At 42.9% G+C, this 20,745-nt stretch overlaps 1 protein-coding gene across 1 annotated transcript; it reads left to right on the plus strand.

Moving 5' to 3' along the window:
* Window positions 1-4,563: 4,563 nt before the first annotated feature.
* LOC308332471 (uncharacterized protein) lies at window positions 4,564-19,661 on the plus strand (the record flags this gene model as incomplete). Its single annotated transcript, XM_080788377.1, has 7 exons — window positions 4,564-6,373; window positions 7,886-8,054; window positions 9,602-9,753; window positions 10,851-10,979; window positions 11,461-11,468; window positions 14,967-15,506; window positions 18,322-19,661. Exons 1-7 carry the CDS (start codon window positions 4,629-4,631, stop codon window positions 19,659-19,661), a joined length of 4,083 nt encoding a protein of 1,360 aa, XP_080644503.1. The 5' UTR covers window positions 4,564-4,628.
* Between the last annotated feature and the right edge of the window lie 1,084 nt (window positions 19,662-20,745).

A 20,745-nucleotide genomic window follows, 5' to 3' on the forward strand; every position in this document is an offset into this window, starting at 1 on the left:
TACATTTTTAAAGTTAGTGATGAAGCTTTATAAGTAAACAAGTTAATTTGGAGCCCTGACAAATCTATCTATGCAACTGTTATTCTATGCACGGATTACCGGAATTACCGTAAGTCATGTGGCAGCCAAGTCTATGGACTTTAATGTTTGTTTAGAGTTAGGGGGGCCCCTGAGCTAGGGGGGTCCCTGGGCTTGAGCGTCCGTGTGACCGTGAAGAGGCACTAATTGATGACCTAACCCATGTGGGGGATATGAATACAACTGGTGAGTCATTTAGTGCAATAATAGTTCTGATCCATAGCCACTTTGCTGTCGTTGCATTCAGGCTATGGGACTGTTCTCTTCCTGCTCTCCCATTTAGGCTATGGGACTGTTCTCTTCCTGCTCTCCCATTTAGGCTATGGGACTGTTCTCTTCCTGCATTTAGGCTATGAGACTGTTCTCTTCATGCATTTAGGGAAATTTTAGGCTATGGGACTGTTCTCTTCCTGCATTTAGGCTATGGGACTGTTCTCTTCATGCATTTAGGCTATGGGACTGTTCTCTTCCTGCATTCAGGCTATGGGACTGTTCTCTTCATGCATTTAGGCTATGGGATTTTTTTTTTTCCACTGGAAAAACAATACTTTTAGTTACTACCGATGTTGCCAAGAGAAAACCTCATAGACAAGAGTTTTCCTTTCTGGCCAAAAAGTGTGGTGTGGGACGGCCCGGGGGTCTCAGAAGGCTTTCAGAAGGCTTTGTATTGTTGAGTAAAACATTCTTAATATTTTCGCTACAGAGGGCAGGAAGATAACCGTCCCATAGCCTGAATGCAACGGGTGTGTCATTATGAGGTGAAACCCAAATATTTGACTATACCTGTAAACCTGGATGTAAGGAATCTTGAACAGACTGATGTCTTCACTCACATGGTAATTATAGAAACATTTCTAGGATTCCAGAAGTCTGTACCACAGACCAGTCTCCAACAGCCAGCAAGAGCAAAATGTGAAATGGATTGATTGATTGATTGATTGAAATCTTTATTAACAGTTTGCAGAATTACAGTACATTTCAAGCACAAACTCAATACAAAGACTGTTAACTGTGAGTGGACGACCCAATTAAGCCTTACACTTGTTTACAACAGGGTCCACATTGTTCAATTCATCAAAACATTTAGAGACAAACAAATAGACACTTCTATGTAGTTAAAGAACAGAACAGGAATTCATCATATAGGAAGCGAAAAGGGAAAAAAAGTATATATACAGTGAGGGGAACAGGGGGATAAAAGAAAAGAAAACGAAAGACAGAGTGTAGGGCGCCTGCACACAACACCATGCGTTGATGCCATGTGTGCATATGTGCAGGCACCCAACACCACGTCCATACAAAAACATAGTACAATCCATAGTACAAAGACAGAGTGTAGGGCGCCTGCACACAACACCATGCGTTGATGCCATGTGTGCATATGTGCAGGCACCCAACACCACGTCCATACAAAAACATAGTACAATCCAGATACAAATTCAGCTTTTACAGAGGCCAGTTTCGAATTGCAGCCATCCGTAGGTGCCCTTTGAGAGCAGTTTTGAAGGAGCCAAGGGATTCACATGTCTTAATGACTGTTGGTAGGGCGTTCCACATTTTGGTCGCATAGGAGCGAAAATAATTTAGTCCCTTGTTTGTGCCGAATCTGGGTTGTACATGGTTTGTTGCACTCCCTCTGGTGTTGTGGGTGTGGACTTCGTTTACATTAAGGAAGTATTTAGACAGGTACATGGGTATCTTGGTGGTGTATCTAATCTTGTGGACCAGACCCATTGCAAGATGCTGTACTCTGTCGTCGACCCTAAGCCATCCCAGCCTGTCAAAGTGGGCAGGGGTGAGGTGGGTTCGGGGGGTGAGGCCAAGTAGGAGCCTGACCAGTTTGTTTTGGGAGGTCTGGAGCCTTGTTTTAAGGGCCTTTGAGGTGCTGTGGTACCAGGAGGTGGATTCACCTTTTTATTAAGAAATATACTATAAAAAAAAACCCAATAACAAACTATAGGCCTACAATAATTATACAACATGGAATATGCAGTTATTTGATCTAAAGCTGTACAATAGTACAATTGCAATATCCAAAAGCACAGACAATATCCAGTCAAATATCATGATATGGCTATAATATCATACTACAGAGAATAGACTATGTTGTCTCAACACCTCTCCAACACAGCAGAGAATAGACTATAGTAATGTTGTCTCAACACAGCAGAGAATAGACTATAGTAATGTTGTCTCAACACAGCAGAGAATAGACTATAGTAATGTTGTCTCAACACAGCAGAGAATAGACTATAGTAATGTTGTCTCAACACAGCAGAGAATAGACTATAATGTTGTCTCAACACCTCTCCAACACAGCAGAGAATAGACTATAGTAATGTTGTCTCAACACCTCTCCAACACAGCAGAGAATAGACTATAGTAATGTTGTCTCAACACCTCTCCAACACAGCAGAGAATAGACTATAGTAATTTGTCTCAGCACAGCAGAGAATAGACTATAGTAATGTTGTCTCAACACAGCAGAGAATAGACTATAGGAATGTTGTCTCAACACAGCAGAGAATAGACTATAGTAATGTTGTCTCAGCACAGCAGAGAATAGACTATAGTAATGTTGTCTCAGCACAGCAGAGAATAGACTATAGGAATGTTGTCTCAACACAGCAGAGAATAGACTATAGTAATGTTGTCTCAACACAGCAGAGAATAGACTATAGGAATGTTGTCTCAACACAGCAGAGAATAGACTATAGTAATGTTGTCTCAACACAGCAGAGAATAGACTATTGTAATGTTGTCTCAACACAGCAGAGAATAGACTATAGTAATGTTGTCTCAACACAGCAGAGAATAGACTATTGTAATGTTGTCTCAACACAGCAGAGAATAGACTATAGTAATGTTGTCTCAACACAGCAGAGAATAGACTATAGTAATGTTGTCTCAACACAGCAGAGAATAGACTATAGTAATGTTGTCTCAACACCTCTCCAACACAGCAGAGAATAGACTATAGTAATGTTGTCTCAACACCTCTCCAACACAGCAGAGAATAGACTATAGTAATGTTGTCTCAACACCTCTCCAACACAGCAGAGAATATACTATAGTAATGTTGTCTCAACACCTCTCCAACACAGCAGAGAATAGACTATAGTAATGTTGTCTCAACACCTTTCCAACACCACAAGCTTCAGAAGGACTTGGACAATGGCTTTCTATACAGGGTACTGGGCTGAGATCCTCTGAGGTGAAGGAAGATTCTCAGACCAGCCCCTCTGACTAGACAATGTGTCTCACCCCACTAACCATCACATTAGCACGGTGGCCAAACTTACATAGCCTAGTTATTATGAATATATATATATATATATAGTGAAGATATGAGACACACACACACACACACACACACACACACACACACACACACACACACACACACACACACACACACAGGATAATTGGCAGTATAATCTGCATACACTATGCACTACACTTTATGAATGTGTGTAGATCAATCATTCAAAACCCACAACATACGGTAGAGGCTCTTTCTAGGGAAAACAAACAAAGAGGAAAGATATCACAATCCCTTACGATAAAAAATATATATACATTTAACTCAAAAGCTTCATCCCTTTCCACTGAGAAACACGTTAGCAACATTATCAACAAACTTGCAATTTCCTTACATCATAATAAAATAAATGATGCATGAGATGTTGACACAACAACACAAAGAAGCAGGACTTACAAAGAAACACAGCCAAGTTTTAAGCACGACTATTCACAGCTTCTTGTTTACAATCTGCAACCATCAACATGTATTCTATTCACAGCTTCTTGTTTACAATCTGCAACCATCAACATGTATTCTTAATCATCTTGACATAAACTCATAAAAGAATATATACTGCATCAACAATGTGCTTATATGTGTATCTGAAAATCTACAATGAAAGTAAAGCATTTTTACATCAAGATCTCTTTAAAGAAACCCCACAAACACAGTGTAACCCTTGACCCCCAGAAAATGGCACTCTTAAAGTAACAGTGCCACCTGGTGGATTTACATAGAACTGCAGGCATATTTGCCACTGGGCTACATGTAGGTACATATAATAAATATTGTGTTCATGTCCACAGCATTGTGACTGAGCAGAACCCTGGACTGAAGACACCCAGTCAAACCACACCTGGACTGAAGACACCCAGTCAAACCACACCTGGACTGAAGACACCCAGTCAAACCACACCTGGACTGAAGACACCCAGTCAAACCACACCTGGACAAGGTAAAATATGCTAATACATTGGATGTTCTAACTATTGTCTGTATCAACAATTATATTCAAGTGAAAATAATGAAGCTAAACAACTTTAAACTCTGGGAAAAAATCAACTGGTAGCCTATTGTGTTGTTATTTTTGGCTGTTCTTCTTAACAAATTGTGCCGTAAAGGTGTATATTTATAATAAAACATACATGTTCTTCTCATTTCAGATGTCCATCTGCAGGTTGATTTGAACGATTATAAGGTCAGTTTGAAGGTCAGTTTGGACAGTCTTGGTGGAGTGAAAAACCACATGACGGAAGAGTCTGGAGACTCCGTCACCAGCACCTACTCAGAGCTCTACATCTCAGCGGGACAGAGTGAAGGGGTTAATAGCCAACATGAGGTGATACAGCTTGAGAGAACTTCCAACATGAAGACCTTCCATGACGATGCAATCGACTGCTGTAAAGTCTTTAAGATCATCCTCCCTGGCAGAGAGGAACCCAGCCAAACAGTTCTGACCAATGGCATCGCTGGCATCGGAAAAACATTCTCTGCGCGCAAGTTTGCTCTGGACTGGGCAAGCGGTTTGGAGAATCAAGATATAGATCTCCTGGTTCCCTTTTCATTCCGGGAGCTGAACTTGGTCAGAGATAAGCAGTACAGTCTTCTGAACCTGATCCATGATTTCCACCCAACGTTAAAGAAGGTCACAGCAGAGCAGCTCGCTGCCTGGAAAGTTTGCTTCATCTTCGATGGCCTTGATGAAAGCAGGTCTCCGTTGCACTTCGACACAAATGAAATCATCTCTGATGTCACAGTGACATCATCGGTGGATCCTCTGTTGACAAACCTCATCAAGAGGAACCTGCTCCCCTCGGCCCTCCTCTGGATAACCACCAGACCCGCAGCAGCCAATCGGATCCCTCCTGCATGTGTTGACATGGTGACAGAAGTGCGAGGGTTCACAGACCCCCAGAAGGAGAAGTACTTCAGGAAGAGATTCAGTGAAGAGAAGCTGGCCGACAGAGTCCTCTCACACTTGAAGACATGGAGGAGCCTCCACATCATGTGTTACATCCCACTCTTCTGTTGGATCATTGCTACCGTTCTGCTGGACATGTTGAGGACACACACCACGATAGGACAGCTGCCCAAGACCCTGACTGAGATGTGCTGCCACTTCCTGTTGGTTCAGACAAACACGAAGAAGCAGAAGTATGACGGGACTCATGATGTGAACAAGAAAGACAAAGAAAAGGGGACTCAACAGCAGCTCACTAAGACTGACAGGGATGTTCTTCTGAAGCTGGGCAAGCTGGCGTTTCAACACCTGAAGAAAAGTAGCATCGTGTTCGACCAAGAAGACCTGGAAGAGTGTGGTCTTGATGTGAAAGACGCCGCGCTGTACTCAGGAGTGTGCACACAGATCTTCAAAACAGAGTGTGCGCTGTTCCAGAAAACGGTCTACAGCTTTGTTCATCTGGTCCTCCAGGAGTTTCTGGCTGCAGTCTACCTGTTCCACTGTTTCACACAGAAGAACATGGAGGTCCTGAACACATTCCTGGGAGATAAATACAACAGTAACAGCTCCCTCTCAGACTTCCTGAAAGCTGCCGTGGAAAAATCCCTGGAGAGTAAAAATGGCCACCTGGACCTCTTAGTCCGCTTCCTTCATGGCCTCTCACTGCAGTCCAACCAGAGTCTGTTAGGAGACCTGCTGGGTCAGACAGAGAACAGTCCCGAGGAGATCCAGAATGCCATCCAGAACCTGAAGGAGATGTTAAGTGATGAAGATGTCTCTCCTGACAGATGTATCAACATCTTCCACTGTCTGATGGAGATGAACGACCACTCATTACATCAGGATATCCAACAGTTCCTGAAGTCAGAGAACAGAACAGAGGAACTGTCTGAGACCCAGTGTTCAGCTCTGGCCGTCATGCTGCAGATGTCAGAGGAGGTTCTGGAAGAGTTGGACCTGGACAAATACAACGCATCAAAGGAGGGGCGAAGGAGACTGGTCCCAGCTGTGAGGAACTGCAGAAAGGCTCGGTTAGTAGTTAACACATTGACTTGACTGCCAATCACGTCATGTTACGTCGCATCGAATCCATGGCTTGACTGCCAAGCACGCAGTATTGTGTCCTATGGTCTTTTCAGTGGATTAGTATAGATGGCGCTCTTCATCAACGTACTGTATGAATGATGCTAGGTTGCTAGGCAACAGATAAAACCAGAAATGAACCAGAAGTGAAAGTCTGCCTCCCGTCCGCCTCAATTTAAACAGAAATGTGCTTTGGATAAAAGTGATACATAAATGCACCATTTACAATGACGCAGCATTTTATACAGCCGGTTCCATGTTTTCCCGATCTCAACCCTGTCTGCATGCACAGGACTGCTTCAATGTCAACCCTGTCTGCATGCACAGGACTGCTTCAATGTCAACCCTGTCTGCATGCACAGGACTGCTTCAATGTCAACCCTGTCTGCATGCACAGGACTGCTTCAATGTCAACCCTGTCTGCATGCACAGGACTGCTTCCTTAAGATTGCATTGGGAAAACATGCTGACTTCAGTGTTGTCCCTGAACGCGTTCAATGAACGATCGTTCACAAACACGTTCATATTTTGGGTGAACGTGAACGTACTGTATTTCTGTTTGATCAACGTCATTGTGAACACGTTCATTTCTGTCGTGTGTGAACGTCACTTTCTCACGTTTGACTTCGTTCAAGAGTGAGTGTTCGTACAACGTGTTCCATGCTGAAAATGGCTGATCTACAAGCCCACAATGCGTTGCGTCCGTGACGCGTTGTGAGCGTCTAGATCAGCTATTTTCAGCACGTGGAGATATGCAGGCTGTGAACTGAGAACTGAGAGCTTTCACAATAAAAGCATGCAGCTTTCACAAGTTGGCCCATAATTAGGACAAGGAAAATTATTTAGAATTCTGTGGCATTCCACATTGCAAAAGAGCAATTTTTTTCCAAAATGTAAAAAATATATATAATAAGGAATTAATTTGGTTAATGTTGATGGAGAAATTGTAAAAGTTGTAACTTTAATAATCCCAAAGTTATTCCCAATAGGAATAAAGTCTGCAGTTCTATGGCTATGGGCTGCGACAATCATTTAGAAAAACAAAAAGCAAAGAAAAAAATAAAAATAACTAAAACTTTTCATTTTTTGGAACCATGAACTTTAGTTCAAAATGTTGAATGTTTGAACTGTGAACTGAACTAGTTCATACAAAAGATGACTTTCCAAACACATGGCTGACTTCAAATTATTCCGCCAAATTATTCCATTACTATTCCAGGGGTTCTCAACCCGTGGGTCCCCAAATTATTTCCCAAAAAATAATTTGCAATTCAGTTGCATAAATGCAGTGTTTGTATCGCGAGACATGGCCCCCAGCCAAAAAGGTTGAGAACCCCTGGTCTATTCCACAATACTGTTTATGTCTGGATAACTAGATAGGAGATGTTTTAGTTAACTTCCATGACAGTGAACTAGGTATAATTTGTATTGATCATCTCTTATTTAATCTGCATTTACAGACTTGTTGGCTGTGAACTCAGTGAGACAGATGTTGAAACTGTGTCTTCAGCTCTCAGCTCTAATCCTTCCCATTTGAGAGAACTGGACCTCAGTGAAAACAACCTGCGGGACTCGGGACTAGTGGAGCTGCTCTGTGCTTCACTGAAGAGCCCACACTGTAGACTGGAAGTTCTAAAGTAAGATACATTTACCACTTTTATTTTGATCACTTCTGTTTTATTATGTACTGTATTATGTGAATATAATATGAATGCTGTGGTGAGAATGTATTAACCCATTTTGGGCGGGAACTCTTTTTGGTGTTAGCATTATGTTATGCTTTAGCTATTGAAAAATAGCAGATCTACAAGCTCGTAGCGCGCCACCGAGTGTCGCGCTACGAGCTTGAAGGTCTGCTATTTTTGAAAAATCGAAGAACGACTGACATAGAAACATAGCTTTTTCAGAAAGCTGTCGGGATGTAGAAGACATTTTCAGAATCTGATCTCAGGTCAAAATAAGATTGATGGTGAGACATGGTAGGTGAATAGGGGAAAAAAGTTAACTAATAGCTATCACAATGAAACTTCTCCAGTTGATTAATTATATTAAGACTAAGATTTTTTTGTATTACTGAAATGATATGTTTAAATATGCAAATTAGGCATTATATGCGCTGATTTGCATACATTCCGGGACGATAAATCTGAAGATCGGATAAAGCCAGGTTAAAAAGTATGGTTTCATTTTGTTGACATATTAGAGACAAAGACAATTAGGGGATTTTCGATATCTCTAATTATCACTTCATAAATCAGAAAATAGTTTCAACAGGCATAAAAAAAACAATTTTTTGCTATGTTTTAGGAATAAAATGTGATGTAAATCAGGCTGTGAATGAGAAATCAATGAACCCTTCTGTAAGTTCCTGCAGAATATAGTTATGAATAAGACTGTAAAGTTGTGTGTATGTGACTGTGTAGGTGTATGTGAGTGCAACTGAAGTGGAGATTCTTTGTCCCAGGTATGAGGAAAACTCATTTTGAGAAAACGGCCTTTAAAGATTTGTATTGTAAAATTCCAAAACGTTTTATTTGAAGCCACTATTATGAGACAAAATATCTCATCCAAACCTTGGCATCAACGTATTATGCCATATATCATTAGAAAGGTCTGGACCTCGAGCTGACTGTGGTTGGATCCGAATATGGTCACTTCCTTTGTACCAACAACCAATCATGAAAATAGAGTGGGTGGATTTTCACCCAGCAAAACGAGCTGTCTTTGGCTAAAATAAACTACTAAAATAAACATCTAAATCTGTAGTTTGACTGTTTATTTTGCTTTAGTTTGAAAGAAAACATGTTTAGGAAGCAAAAATTGAAAAATCATGATTTCACTTGCCATGTCTCGCTTAAATGCTTGTTCCAACCCGTCACTTATGTTCTTAGTTGGCCGCTAAAAAAAATAACATCTGAGAGGTTATGATCTTCTTTTTCATAATATTGGGGGAAATCAAACTAACATTCAGTCTTCATAGTCTTTGATATCTAAATTGTTATCTTCCTGTTATTCTGTGCTGTCATGGTGTTGTCTATTCCACACTCTAAATACTAGATAACTAGATTTGTTCCAGTTAACTTCCATGACAGTGAACTATAGGTATCATTCATTTTGTATTGATAATCTCTTATTTAATCTGCATTTACAGACTTGTTGGCTGTAAACTCAGTAAGACAGATGTTGAAGCTGTGTCTTCAGCTCTCAGCTCTAATCCTTCCCATTTGAGAGAACTGGACCTCAGTAAAAACGACCTGCAGGACTCAGGACTAGGGGAGCTGCTCTGTGCTTCACTGAAGAGCCCACACTGTAGACTGGAAGTTCTAAAGTAAGATACATTTACCACTTTAATTATGATCACTTCTGTTTTATTATGTACTGTATTATGTGAATATAATATGAATGCTGAATGTATTCATAAGCTTGATGGTGAGACATGATAGGTGAATAGGGGGAAAAAGTTAACTAATAGCTATCACAATGAAACTTCTCCAGTTGATTAAATATATTAAGACTAACATTTTTTGTATTACAAGTTTTCTGAAATGATATGTTTAAATATGCAAATTAGGCATTATATGTGCTAATTTGCATACATTCCGGGACGATAAATCTGAAGATCAGATAAAGCCAGGTTCAAAAGTATGGTTTCATTTTGTTGACATATTAGAGACAAAGACAATTATCACTGTTTTATTATGTACTGTATTATGTTAATATAATATGAATGCTGTGGTGAGAATGTATTAATAAGCTTGATATCATGGTAACCCAAGCCTATGTGCCTGAGTAGACGTTAAAATTACCCCAAACATGTTTCAAAGTGTAAAATCTCTTTAAGGCGAAGGTATCGGCTACTTCATCATATAACAGAGTTTCTCACAACGCGTTGAGGAGTTTGTAGATCTGCTATTTTTGTCTTGCGACCCGTTATCAAGTAGTTATCAAGTTTCTTAACCCATTCTGACCTGAGATCAGATTCTAAAAATGTCTTCTACATCCTGACAGTTTTCATTCTGACCTGAGATCACATTCTAAAAATGTCTTCTACATCCTGACAGTTTTCATTCTGACCTGAGATCAGATTCTAAAAATGTCTTCTGCATCCTGACAGTTTTCCATTCTGACCTGAGATCAGATTCTAAAAATGTCTTCTATGTCAGTCGCTCTTCGATTAAAAAAAAATAGCAGACCTACAAGCTCGTAGGGCGCTACTCGGTGGCGCGCTATGAGCTTGTAGGTCTGTTATTTTTCAATAGCTAAAGCACGACACGATGCTAACACCAAAATGGGTTCCCGCCCAAAATGGGTTAATAATATGTCCACGACAAATCCGATATTTTATAATTATTAAAAAACGGCGAATTAAACATTTATTAATGAATTCATTCATTTATTTATGTATGTTTTAATCTGGTGTTTCAGACTGGCTCACTGCGGCCTGTCAGAGAGATGCTGTGAAGCTCTGGCCTCAGCTGTAAGCTCTAATCCCTCCCTAAGAGAGTTGGACCTGAGCCTCAACGTGGTGAATGATTCAGTTCTGGAGAACTGCAAGTGAGTAGACTTGGGCTGTGTCCATGTTGGACAGTGAGTAGACTTGGGCTGTGTCCATGTTGGACAGTGAGTAGACTTGGGCTGTGTCCATGTTGGACAGTGAGTAGACTTGGGCTGTGTCCATGTTGGACAGTGAGTAGACTTGGGCTGTGTCCATGTTGGACAGTGAGTAGACTTGGGCTGTGTCCATGTTGGACAGTGAGTAGACTTGGGCTGTGTCCATGTTGGACAGTGAGTAGACTTGGGCTGTGTCCATGTTGGACAGTGCAGTGTTTCCCTTAACAGTGTATCTCTGACACAAAGGGCCCTATCTTGCGTCAGGGGCACTTTCTCCGTAATTTGGGGATTTAGCATTGTGTAAGAGGCGTTCCCCCATTAAATTAGCTATCTTATGCCACAGTCTAAATCCTTAAAACACCTCCGCTACCCGTTACATTATGCATAGGTGTGGTTTGGGCGTTACGCAACTTAAACCAATCAGTGTGCCAGGTACCATAATCCATTATACCTGGAGTGAACCTTATGGAAGAGCAACGCGTGCTGCCTTGGAATACATTTAAATTAGATACAGAGGGTTGTTGTGTGTGTTCACATTACGGGTGGTTTGAAGAGACGATTTCCGTTGTCCTAAACCTGTGTGCATGAGTTAGCAAATATAGGGAAAGCGCATCAACACGCGTACAGACACACCTCCAGCCGCAAACATGTATAGTGGGTTGTGTGGCCGCAAGATAACGTTTACGCATAGTGGAAGCTCCTAAATGAGTAATTCACGTAAAGTGTGTAATGCTTGCGGGTAAGGCATGGGATACGATACAGCCCAAAGTCACAAATCATGAGAAGAACAACAACACAATGCAGTGCCTCAAAGGTATAAAAGGACAGTGGAGTGCTATAGGGGTTAAGGTGGAGTCTGAGGAGGTGATGAGATCCAAACTGGGCAGCAGTGACTATGTCTGGATGAGCTGCAGGGCCAAGATAATGACAGGAGAAACACTGTAGTGTCAGCTAGTGGAGACGTTGTGTTAGACAGTCAGACATTGATGCATTGTTGTTCTACTTCCTACAGAGTGAAACACTGTAGTGTCAGCTAGTGGAGACGTTGTGTTAGACAGTCAGACATTGATGCATTGTTGTTCTACTTCCTACAGAGTGAAACACTGTAGTGTCAGCTAGTGGAGACGTTGTGTTAGACAGTTAGACATTGATGCATTGTTGTTCTACTTCCTACAGAGTGAAACACTGTAGTGTCAGCTAGTGGAGACGTTGTGTTAGACAGTCAGACCTTGATGCATTGTTGTTCTACTTCCTACAGAGTGAAACACTGTAGTGTCAGCTAGTGGAGACGTTGTGTTAGACAGTCAGACATTGATGCATTGTTGTTCTACTTCCTACAGAGTGAAACACTGTAGTGTCAGCTAGTGGAGACGTTGTGTTAGACAGTCAGACATTGATGCATTGTTGTTCTACTTCCTACAGAATGAAACACTGTAGTGTCAGCTAGTGGAGACGTTGTGTTAGACAGTCAGACATTGATGCATTGTTGTTCTACTTCCTACAGAGTGAAACATGGAGGAGAAGATTGGCTTACTAATCCTCAACTGAGTCAACTCATTACAAAACGTGAGTATCTGTGTCTACATTAACATTTTATACACTGTTGTATACTTGGTTGATGTTGTCCTGAAAACTCTTGTGCTCTCTACTCTCTGCTCTTGGCCTGGTCCTTAACACATCAAGATGAGGTCATGTGGTCTGACAGAAACAATGGGCCTCATTCACTAACCTGGTCGTAAACAACATGTATTTCGTCTATATTGGCATAAGTTCAGTTCTGACGTGCGATGCATGAAAGCTGGTGCAGAGCCGTGATGTGTGCAGATCACAGGTGGATCTCGTTTTGGTTTGAAAGTCACAGGTGATCTCCCGTGTCGGTCATTGGCATGGTTCCACGCTCCATTTAACACCATACAAGACAACTGGAAATATAAATCACACCTGTGTGAACTGAGCAGTGCAACTATACATTTACTGTTATAGTTACTGTACTGCACTGTGCTCTGTACTGTACTGTATTGTAGTGTACTGTGCTCTGTACTGTACTGTATTGTAGTGTACTGTGCTCTGTACTGTATTGTAGTGTACTGTGCTCTGTACTGTACTGTACTGTACTGTACTGCACTGTGCTCTGTACTGTATTGTAGTGTACTGTGCTCTGTACTGTATTGTAGTATACTGTGCTCTATGCTGTACTTTGATTATTTTGGGGGGAAAATAGTTTGTTACCGCGTGTTAGACGACACATACACAGAGAGACAGACAGGTACACAGTAACACAGACAGGTACACAGAGAGACAGACAGGTACACAGTAACACAGACAGGTACACAGAGATACAGACAGGTACACACAGAGATAGACAGGTACACAGTAACACAGACGGGTACACAGAGATACAGACAGGTACACACAGAGACAGACAGGTACACATAGAGACAGACAGGTACACAGTAACACAGAGAGACAGACAGGTACACACAGAGACAAACAGGTACACAGTAACACAGACAGGTACACAGTAACACAGACAGGTACACACAGAGACAGACAGGTACACACAGAGACAGACAGGTACACAGAGAGACAGACAGGCACACAGAGAGACAGACAGGTACACACAGACAGACAGGTACACAGACATGTACACATTAACACAGAGAGACAAACAGGTACAAAGTGAGACAGACAGGTACACAGAGAGACAGACACATAGAGACAGACAGGTACACAGTAACACAGAGAGACAGACAGGTACACATAGAGACAGATTGGTACTCAGAGAGACAGACAGGTAGACAGAGAGACAGACAGTTACACAGAGAGACAGACACATAGAGACAGACAGGTACACAGAGAGACAGACAGGTACACAGAGAGACAGACAGGTACACAGAGAGACAGACGGGTACACAGTAACACAGAGAGACAGACAGGTACACCGAAAGACAGACACATAGAGACAGACAGATTATTGTGGGGGGTCCCCAGATGGCCAAATTGGCCAAAAATGTCAAATAGTGTATAAGAAAGTGGAAAGTATTGTGAAAATAGCAGATCTACAAGCTCACAATGCCTCAAACTAAATGGAATGCCTACAATTCCAAGTGCTTGTCAATGTTGATTATTTTGGGGGGGTCCTCCGTTCAAATATGATTATTTTGGGGGGTCCTCAGTTAAAATATGATTATTTTGGGGGGTCTCCAGTTCAAATATGATTATTTTGGGGGTCCTCAGTTCAAATATGATTATTTTGGGGGGTCTCCAGTTCAAATATGATTATTTTGGGGGTCTCCAGTTCAAATATGATTATTTTTGGGGTCCTCAGTTCAAATATGATTATTTTGGGGGGTCTCCAGTTCAAATATGATTATTTTGGGGGGTCTCCAGTTCAAATATGATTATTTTGGGGGGTCTCCAGTTCAAATATGATTATTTTTGGGGTCCTCAGTTCAAATATGATTATTTTGGGGGGTCTCCAGTTCAAATATGATTATTTTTGGGGTCCTCAGTTCAAATATGATTATTTTTGGGGTCCCCAGTTGAAATAAAATCACACTGTAGAATGTCTCTGCCCAGGGGTGCAGAGACATTCTGCCCCCTGGTGGTTGGACTCTGACAGTGACGATCTTCTTTATTACATTTGAATTGTATTGAGTCTTAATTTAGTCGACTAAGACTAGACTAAGACTAAATAATGTACAAATGACTGAAATAGGACTAAATCTGTTGCCAAAATTAATACTGCAGTTAGTTTGTAGATCTGTGTGTGTGTGTGTGTGTGTGTGTGTGTGTGTGTGTGTGTGTGTGTGTGTGTGTGTGTGTGTGTGTGTGTGTGTGCGCGTGCGTGCGTGTGCATGTGCGTCTGTGTGTGCATGTGCATGTCGGTGAATGATGTATTTAATGTTTACTGTGTTGTTTTCTCATCAGATTTCCAGCGTCTCACACTGGACTCAAACACAGCACACTGTGACCTCTCTCTGTCTGAGGACAACAGGAAGGTCACACTGGGGTCACAGAGGTCAGGAGGTCAGCGTCCTCCTGATCACCCAGACAGGTTTGAAGGCCCTAGCCAAGTTCTGAGTTCACAGAGTGTGACTGGACGCTGTTCCTGGGAGGTAGAGTGCAGTGGAAGGGTTGAAATAGCAGTGGCTGACGGAACAATCGGCAGGAAAGGAGGTGGTGCTGACTGTGGGTTTGGAGAGAATGATAAGTCCTGGAGTCTGTTCTGTAATGGTGATGATGGTACCAGGTACCGTGTCTTCCACAACGGACAGGAGACTTACCTCCTTGTCAGACCCTCTAGAGGCTCCAACAGAGTATCAGTGTATGTGGACCGTCCCGCTGGGACTCTGTCCTTCTACACAGTGTGCTCTGACTCACTGAGACACCTGTACACCTTCCAGACCAGGTCCACTGGACCTCTCTATGCTGGGTTCAGGTTATGGACCGACTCCTCAGCGTGTCTGTGTGAGCAGTAGGTATAATGGACACACACACATTTAATTCCAGACCACGTCCACACCAGGGGGGCAGTCAGACGGATATTTTGTGAAGCCACTAAGGAAATGAAAGTTCATATAATGGCCTGTTGTGGCGCTCTCATTGGGCTCAAAAAAACCCATAGCCCCATAGAAGTCCATGTATTTGGGCCCAACTTCACCTAGACTGTATTACCTTAATAAACATGGTCATGAATACTTTTTGCTTCCAGTCACTAGTTTAAAGTCTCATTTCTAATGTCATAATATTCTTTTTGGAAAATGATGGTCCCATTTATTAGAAAAATGACCATAAAGTCGCGCATGTTCTGAGGGGCGTGGCTACCGTTAGAGTCTATGAACGGGATCCCCCACCCACTCGAGTCAAAATAAAAACCAACGAAGAAGAAGGGGGAAGTCCCGCCTCGTTGTCTGGGCCAGCCAATGGCCAGCTGGGCCAAAACGGATCTAGAAAGATGGCGACTTCCATTGCAAGGACTGACAGGCTTCATTTTACGTTCACGTTAGACCCGCGGAACGCTTTGTCCATATTTTTTACAGTCTATGGTCCACACACACACGTAACACACACACACACACACACACACACGTAACACACACACGTAACACACACACACACACACACACACACACACACACACACACACACACACACACACACACACACACACACCTCTCTATGCTGGGTTCTGGTTCTGGTCCTCCCTCTGCTCCTCCTCAGCGTGTCTGTGTGAGCAGTAAGTATAATGGACACACATTTAATTGTAGTCCTATTTTAGTCATTTGTACATTATTTAGTCTAGTCTTACTCGACTAAATTAAGACTCAATACAATTAAAATGTAATACAGAAGATCGTCACTGTTGGGTGAAGTGTTAGAGTCCAACCACCAGGGGGCAGAATGTCTTAAATTCTCCACAGTGTGATTTAATTTCAACTGAGGACCCCCAAAATAATCATATTTGAATGTATGCTATCATACGCACTTACTTTAACCCATTTTGGGCGGGAACCCATTTTGGTGTTGGCATCATGTCGTGCTTTAGCTATTGAAAAATAGCAGACCTACAAGTTCATAGCGCACCACCGAGTAGCGCGCTACGAGCTTGTAGGTCTGCTATTTTTGAAAGAGCGAAGAGCAACTGACATAGAAGACATTTTTAGAATCTGATCTTAGGTCAGAATGGAAAACTGTCAGGATATAGAAGACATTTTTAGAATCTGATCTCAGGTCAGAATGGAAAACTGTCAGGATATAGAAGACATTTTTAGAATCTGATCTCAGGTCAGAATGGGTTAATAACAACGCTATCGGATGTACAGAGCACGAGCTGGAACAACATATTATTTCCAGATGGGGGTCGGCGGCCAATTACATATAATTGTTGGGGTCCTTGACATGAAATATTGAGCACCACTGATACAGAAACATAATTTATAGGTATTTCAGAAAACTGTCAGAATTTAGAAGACATTTTATACATTTCGACATCAGGCCTAAATGGGTTAATTTTTTTAACAAGTTACAAGAGAATGGAGCTTTCCGGGCCGTTTGAATCATTATAATTCATCCTCCAATGTTAATCTACAGATTAATGAGAACCTTTGTGAACCTGTACATATTTATTAATGAATTTAATTGAGGAAACCCAAATAATCATATTTGAATTGAGGAACCCCGAACTAATCATATTTTAACTGGGGACCCCCAAAATAATCATATTTGAACTGGGGACCCCCAAAATAGTCATATTTGAATTGAGGACCCCCAAAGTAATCATAATATGACCCCCCCCCCCCCCCCCCCCCACACACACACACACACACACACAGCATTATGTCACTCAAAGTTAACATTGGAATCTATAATTTTATTGTGTGTGTGTGTGTGTGTGTGTGTGTGTGTGTGTGTGTGTGTGTGTGTGTGTGTGTGTGTGTGTGTGTGTGTGTGTGTGTGTGTGTGTGTGTGTGTGTGTGTGTGTGTGTGTGTGTGTGTGTGTGTGTGTGTGTCTCTAGACCCTCTAGACTCCATCATTCCAACATGGACACAGTGAGGACAGAACCCTCTAGACTCCATCATTCCAACATGGACATAGTGAGTACAGAACCCTCTAGACTCCATCATTCCAACATGGACACAGTGAGGACAGAACCCTCTAGACTCCATCATTCCAACATGGACACAGAACCCTCTAGACTCCATCATTCCAACATGGACACAGTGAGGACAGAACCCTCTAGACTCCATCATTCCAACATGGACACAGTGAAGACAGAACCATCTGCTCTGCACAATAATCACAGTGACTGAACATCAGGAAAGACACTGATCGTTTCCTGTCTGCTTTGTTGTGTCTTTCAGAGCCATTTTAGGCTAGGCCCTGCCCGAAAATGTCGGGTTGGGTTGGGTTCGGGCAGAAATTGACAACTCTACTGGCAACGCATGTTATAACATCGGCCAAAGAGTCAGGACTCAGCCAGCAGTCAGTTAGCAAGGATATTACATCTGTATGAGCTGACGCTGTGGAAAAGTCTTGGGTTCATCTTTGTCTAATTACTGATTTTATTTTCCCTTTCTCTATATTCTCTGTAGGGTACGATGCCTTTGCATGGCGAGATGGAAGAATGTCCTGTTACAGAGTCACTGTCCTCTCTGGAAGTTCATGCTGTTACAGAGTCACTGTCCTCTCTGGAAGTTCATGCTGTTACAGAGTCACTGTCCTCTCTGGAAGTTCATGCTGTTACAGAGTCACTGTCCTCTCTGGAAGTTCATGCTGTTACAGATTCACTGTCCTCTCTGAACATCCAAGATGAAACTGAGCTAAGTTCATGCTTCAGTGGTTTGAGGATAGAAGAATCCGTCTCCCTGCCTGGTTCTCACAGCTTACCGTCACTGAGCCAAATCCCACGTCTAGAGAACAAGACCGCTTTCAGAGCAAAGCGCTCCCGCAGTGTAAACGATGTCACACTACTACTGGACAATACACAGACATTTACACCCGACATCGTTCTTGTGGAAAACAAGGAACGCTACAGGTTCCACTGCACCCACGCTGGACTGTTCCAATGCAGCGTGACCGGCCTGGGGTTGAAGATGGAGACAGAGGGAGAGGTGACTTACGGGACAGTCCCGTGGCACCGGGGCCTTCTGTCCCAGCTGAGCAAGAGGCCCGCGGGACCACTGTTTGACATCAAAGGTCCTCAGGGGTCCGTGTGTCAGTTGCAATTTCCACACTGTGAGATCCTCTCCACGGGTGGAGGCAAGTCCTTGTCTGTTGTCCACGTGGTGGATGATGACGGCGTTGAGCTGATCAAACCCTGTGTGGTCACAGAAACTCATGTTATCATAGATGTAACCGGGTTGTCTTTATTTGGTCTCATCAGGGAGATGCTGTTCGGGCCCAGGCCTATCAAGGCACTGGTGGCACTGTTTTATGCGCCACCGATTGAGCATGATGATGACCCCATGTCAACGCTGAATGTACTGCTGCTACCCAGCAATGTGGTGCTGAGTGACGTGAAGAAGGCAAGGAAGGAGATGCACGGAGAAGAGAGTTACATCGAAAAGCCTCCCTGCGAACTAATCCCAAAGAAGAAATATACCCTCTCCACCTCGCATCGGGATGATGCCGTCGTCATTGAACCACACAGAGCAGGCTTTGAAGTCGACGAATCGTGCTATCACAATTACATCACGACTTTTCAAGTGACTTTAAAGAAAAGGATGAAGATGGTCGAGCTGCTTCTAAGGGACTGCGACACCTCTGTCTGTGCGTGGGAAAGCTGCGTTGACTTTTCAGCTCCTGCTGTGAGAAGACAACAGAGCCAACGCGTTCAGCGCACAGCGAGTCTCGCGGCAGAAGAAAGACTGTTTTCCGTGCGGGATAGCTTCATCAACAGCATTTCGGACGCCAGTCTCAACGTTCTCCTGGACAGACTCTTTGCCATGGAGGTGTTAACCGAAGCTGAGCGGGAGGCGGCCGCTGGGGAGCAGAGGAGAAATGACAAGGCACGTATTGTCATCGACACGGTGAGGCACAAAGGACCTGATGTGAGTTCTATAATGATAGTGCTTCTCTGTGATCTGGACAAGTGCCTCTCTAAACATCTTGGGTTGATGTAGAACTGGACTGCTCCTTAACCCGGCCTAGAACACTGAACACTGGACTGCTCCTTAACCCGGCCTAGAACACTGAACACTGGACTGCTCCTTAACCCGGCCTAGAACACTGAACACTGGACTGCTCCTTAACCCGGCCTAGAACACTGAACACTGAACACTGGACTGGTCCTTAACCCGGCCTAGAACACTGAACACTGAACACGGGTGAATTTCATCCGGACAGTTATATTTTTGTCATTTTCTTAATGTTCCTGATGTCTGAGGTGGGCGGGTCTTTCAGTACCTTCATGATGCTCAGTGACATCATAATGTTGCTGATGTATGTATCTACTGACCAGCAGAGAATGGTCTACTGACCACATCTACTGACCAGCAGAGAATGGTCTACTGACGTCTACTGACCAGCAGAGAATGGTCTACTGACCAGCAGAGAATGGTCTACTGACCAGCAGAGAATGGTCTACTGACCAGCAGAGAATGGTCTACTGACCAGCAGAGAATGGTCTACTGACCAGCAGAGAATGGTCTACTGACCACCAGAGAGGTCTATAACTGACCAGCAGAGAGGTCTATAACTGACCAGCAGAGAGGTCTACTGACCAGAAGAGAATGGTCTACTGACCAGCAGAGAATGGTCTACTGACCAGCAGAGAATGGTCTACTGACCAGCAGAGAATGGTCTACTGACCACCAGAGAATGGTCTACTGACCAGCAGAGAGGTCTACTGACCAGCAGAGAATGGTCTACTGACCACCAGAGAGGTCTACTGACCAGCAGAGAATGGTCTACTGACCAGCAGAGAGGTCTACTGACCACCAGAGAGGTCTACAGCAGACCCTTAAGGTTGGAGAGCCCTGCTGTACTGTATGTAGGCTATTGTAGGACTGACAGTACAGTACAGCATCCTTTACTGTGATACATGGTACATGGTACTTGATTTGTACACTTTGTAAGGTTGTAGTAAATGTACAGATGCTATAATTATGTGACGTTAAAATAAAGTTTTAGATCTATTATGAGAGAAGGTGTTCGGAGATAATTAAGTGGGTTGCTGTCTGTCTGTCTGTCTGTCTGTCTGTCTGT

Source organism: Protomyctophum bolini, assembly GCF_963924005.1.
Source record: "Protomyctophum bolini genome assembly, chromosome: 17".
NCBI lineage: Eukaryota > Metazoa > Chordata > Actinopteri > Myctophiformes > Myctophidae > Protomyctophum > Protomyctophum bolini.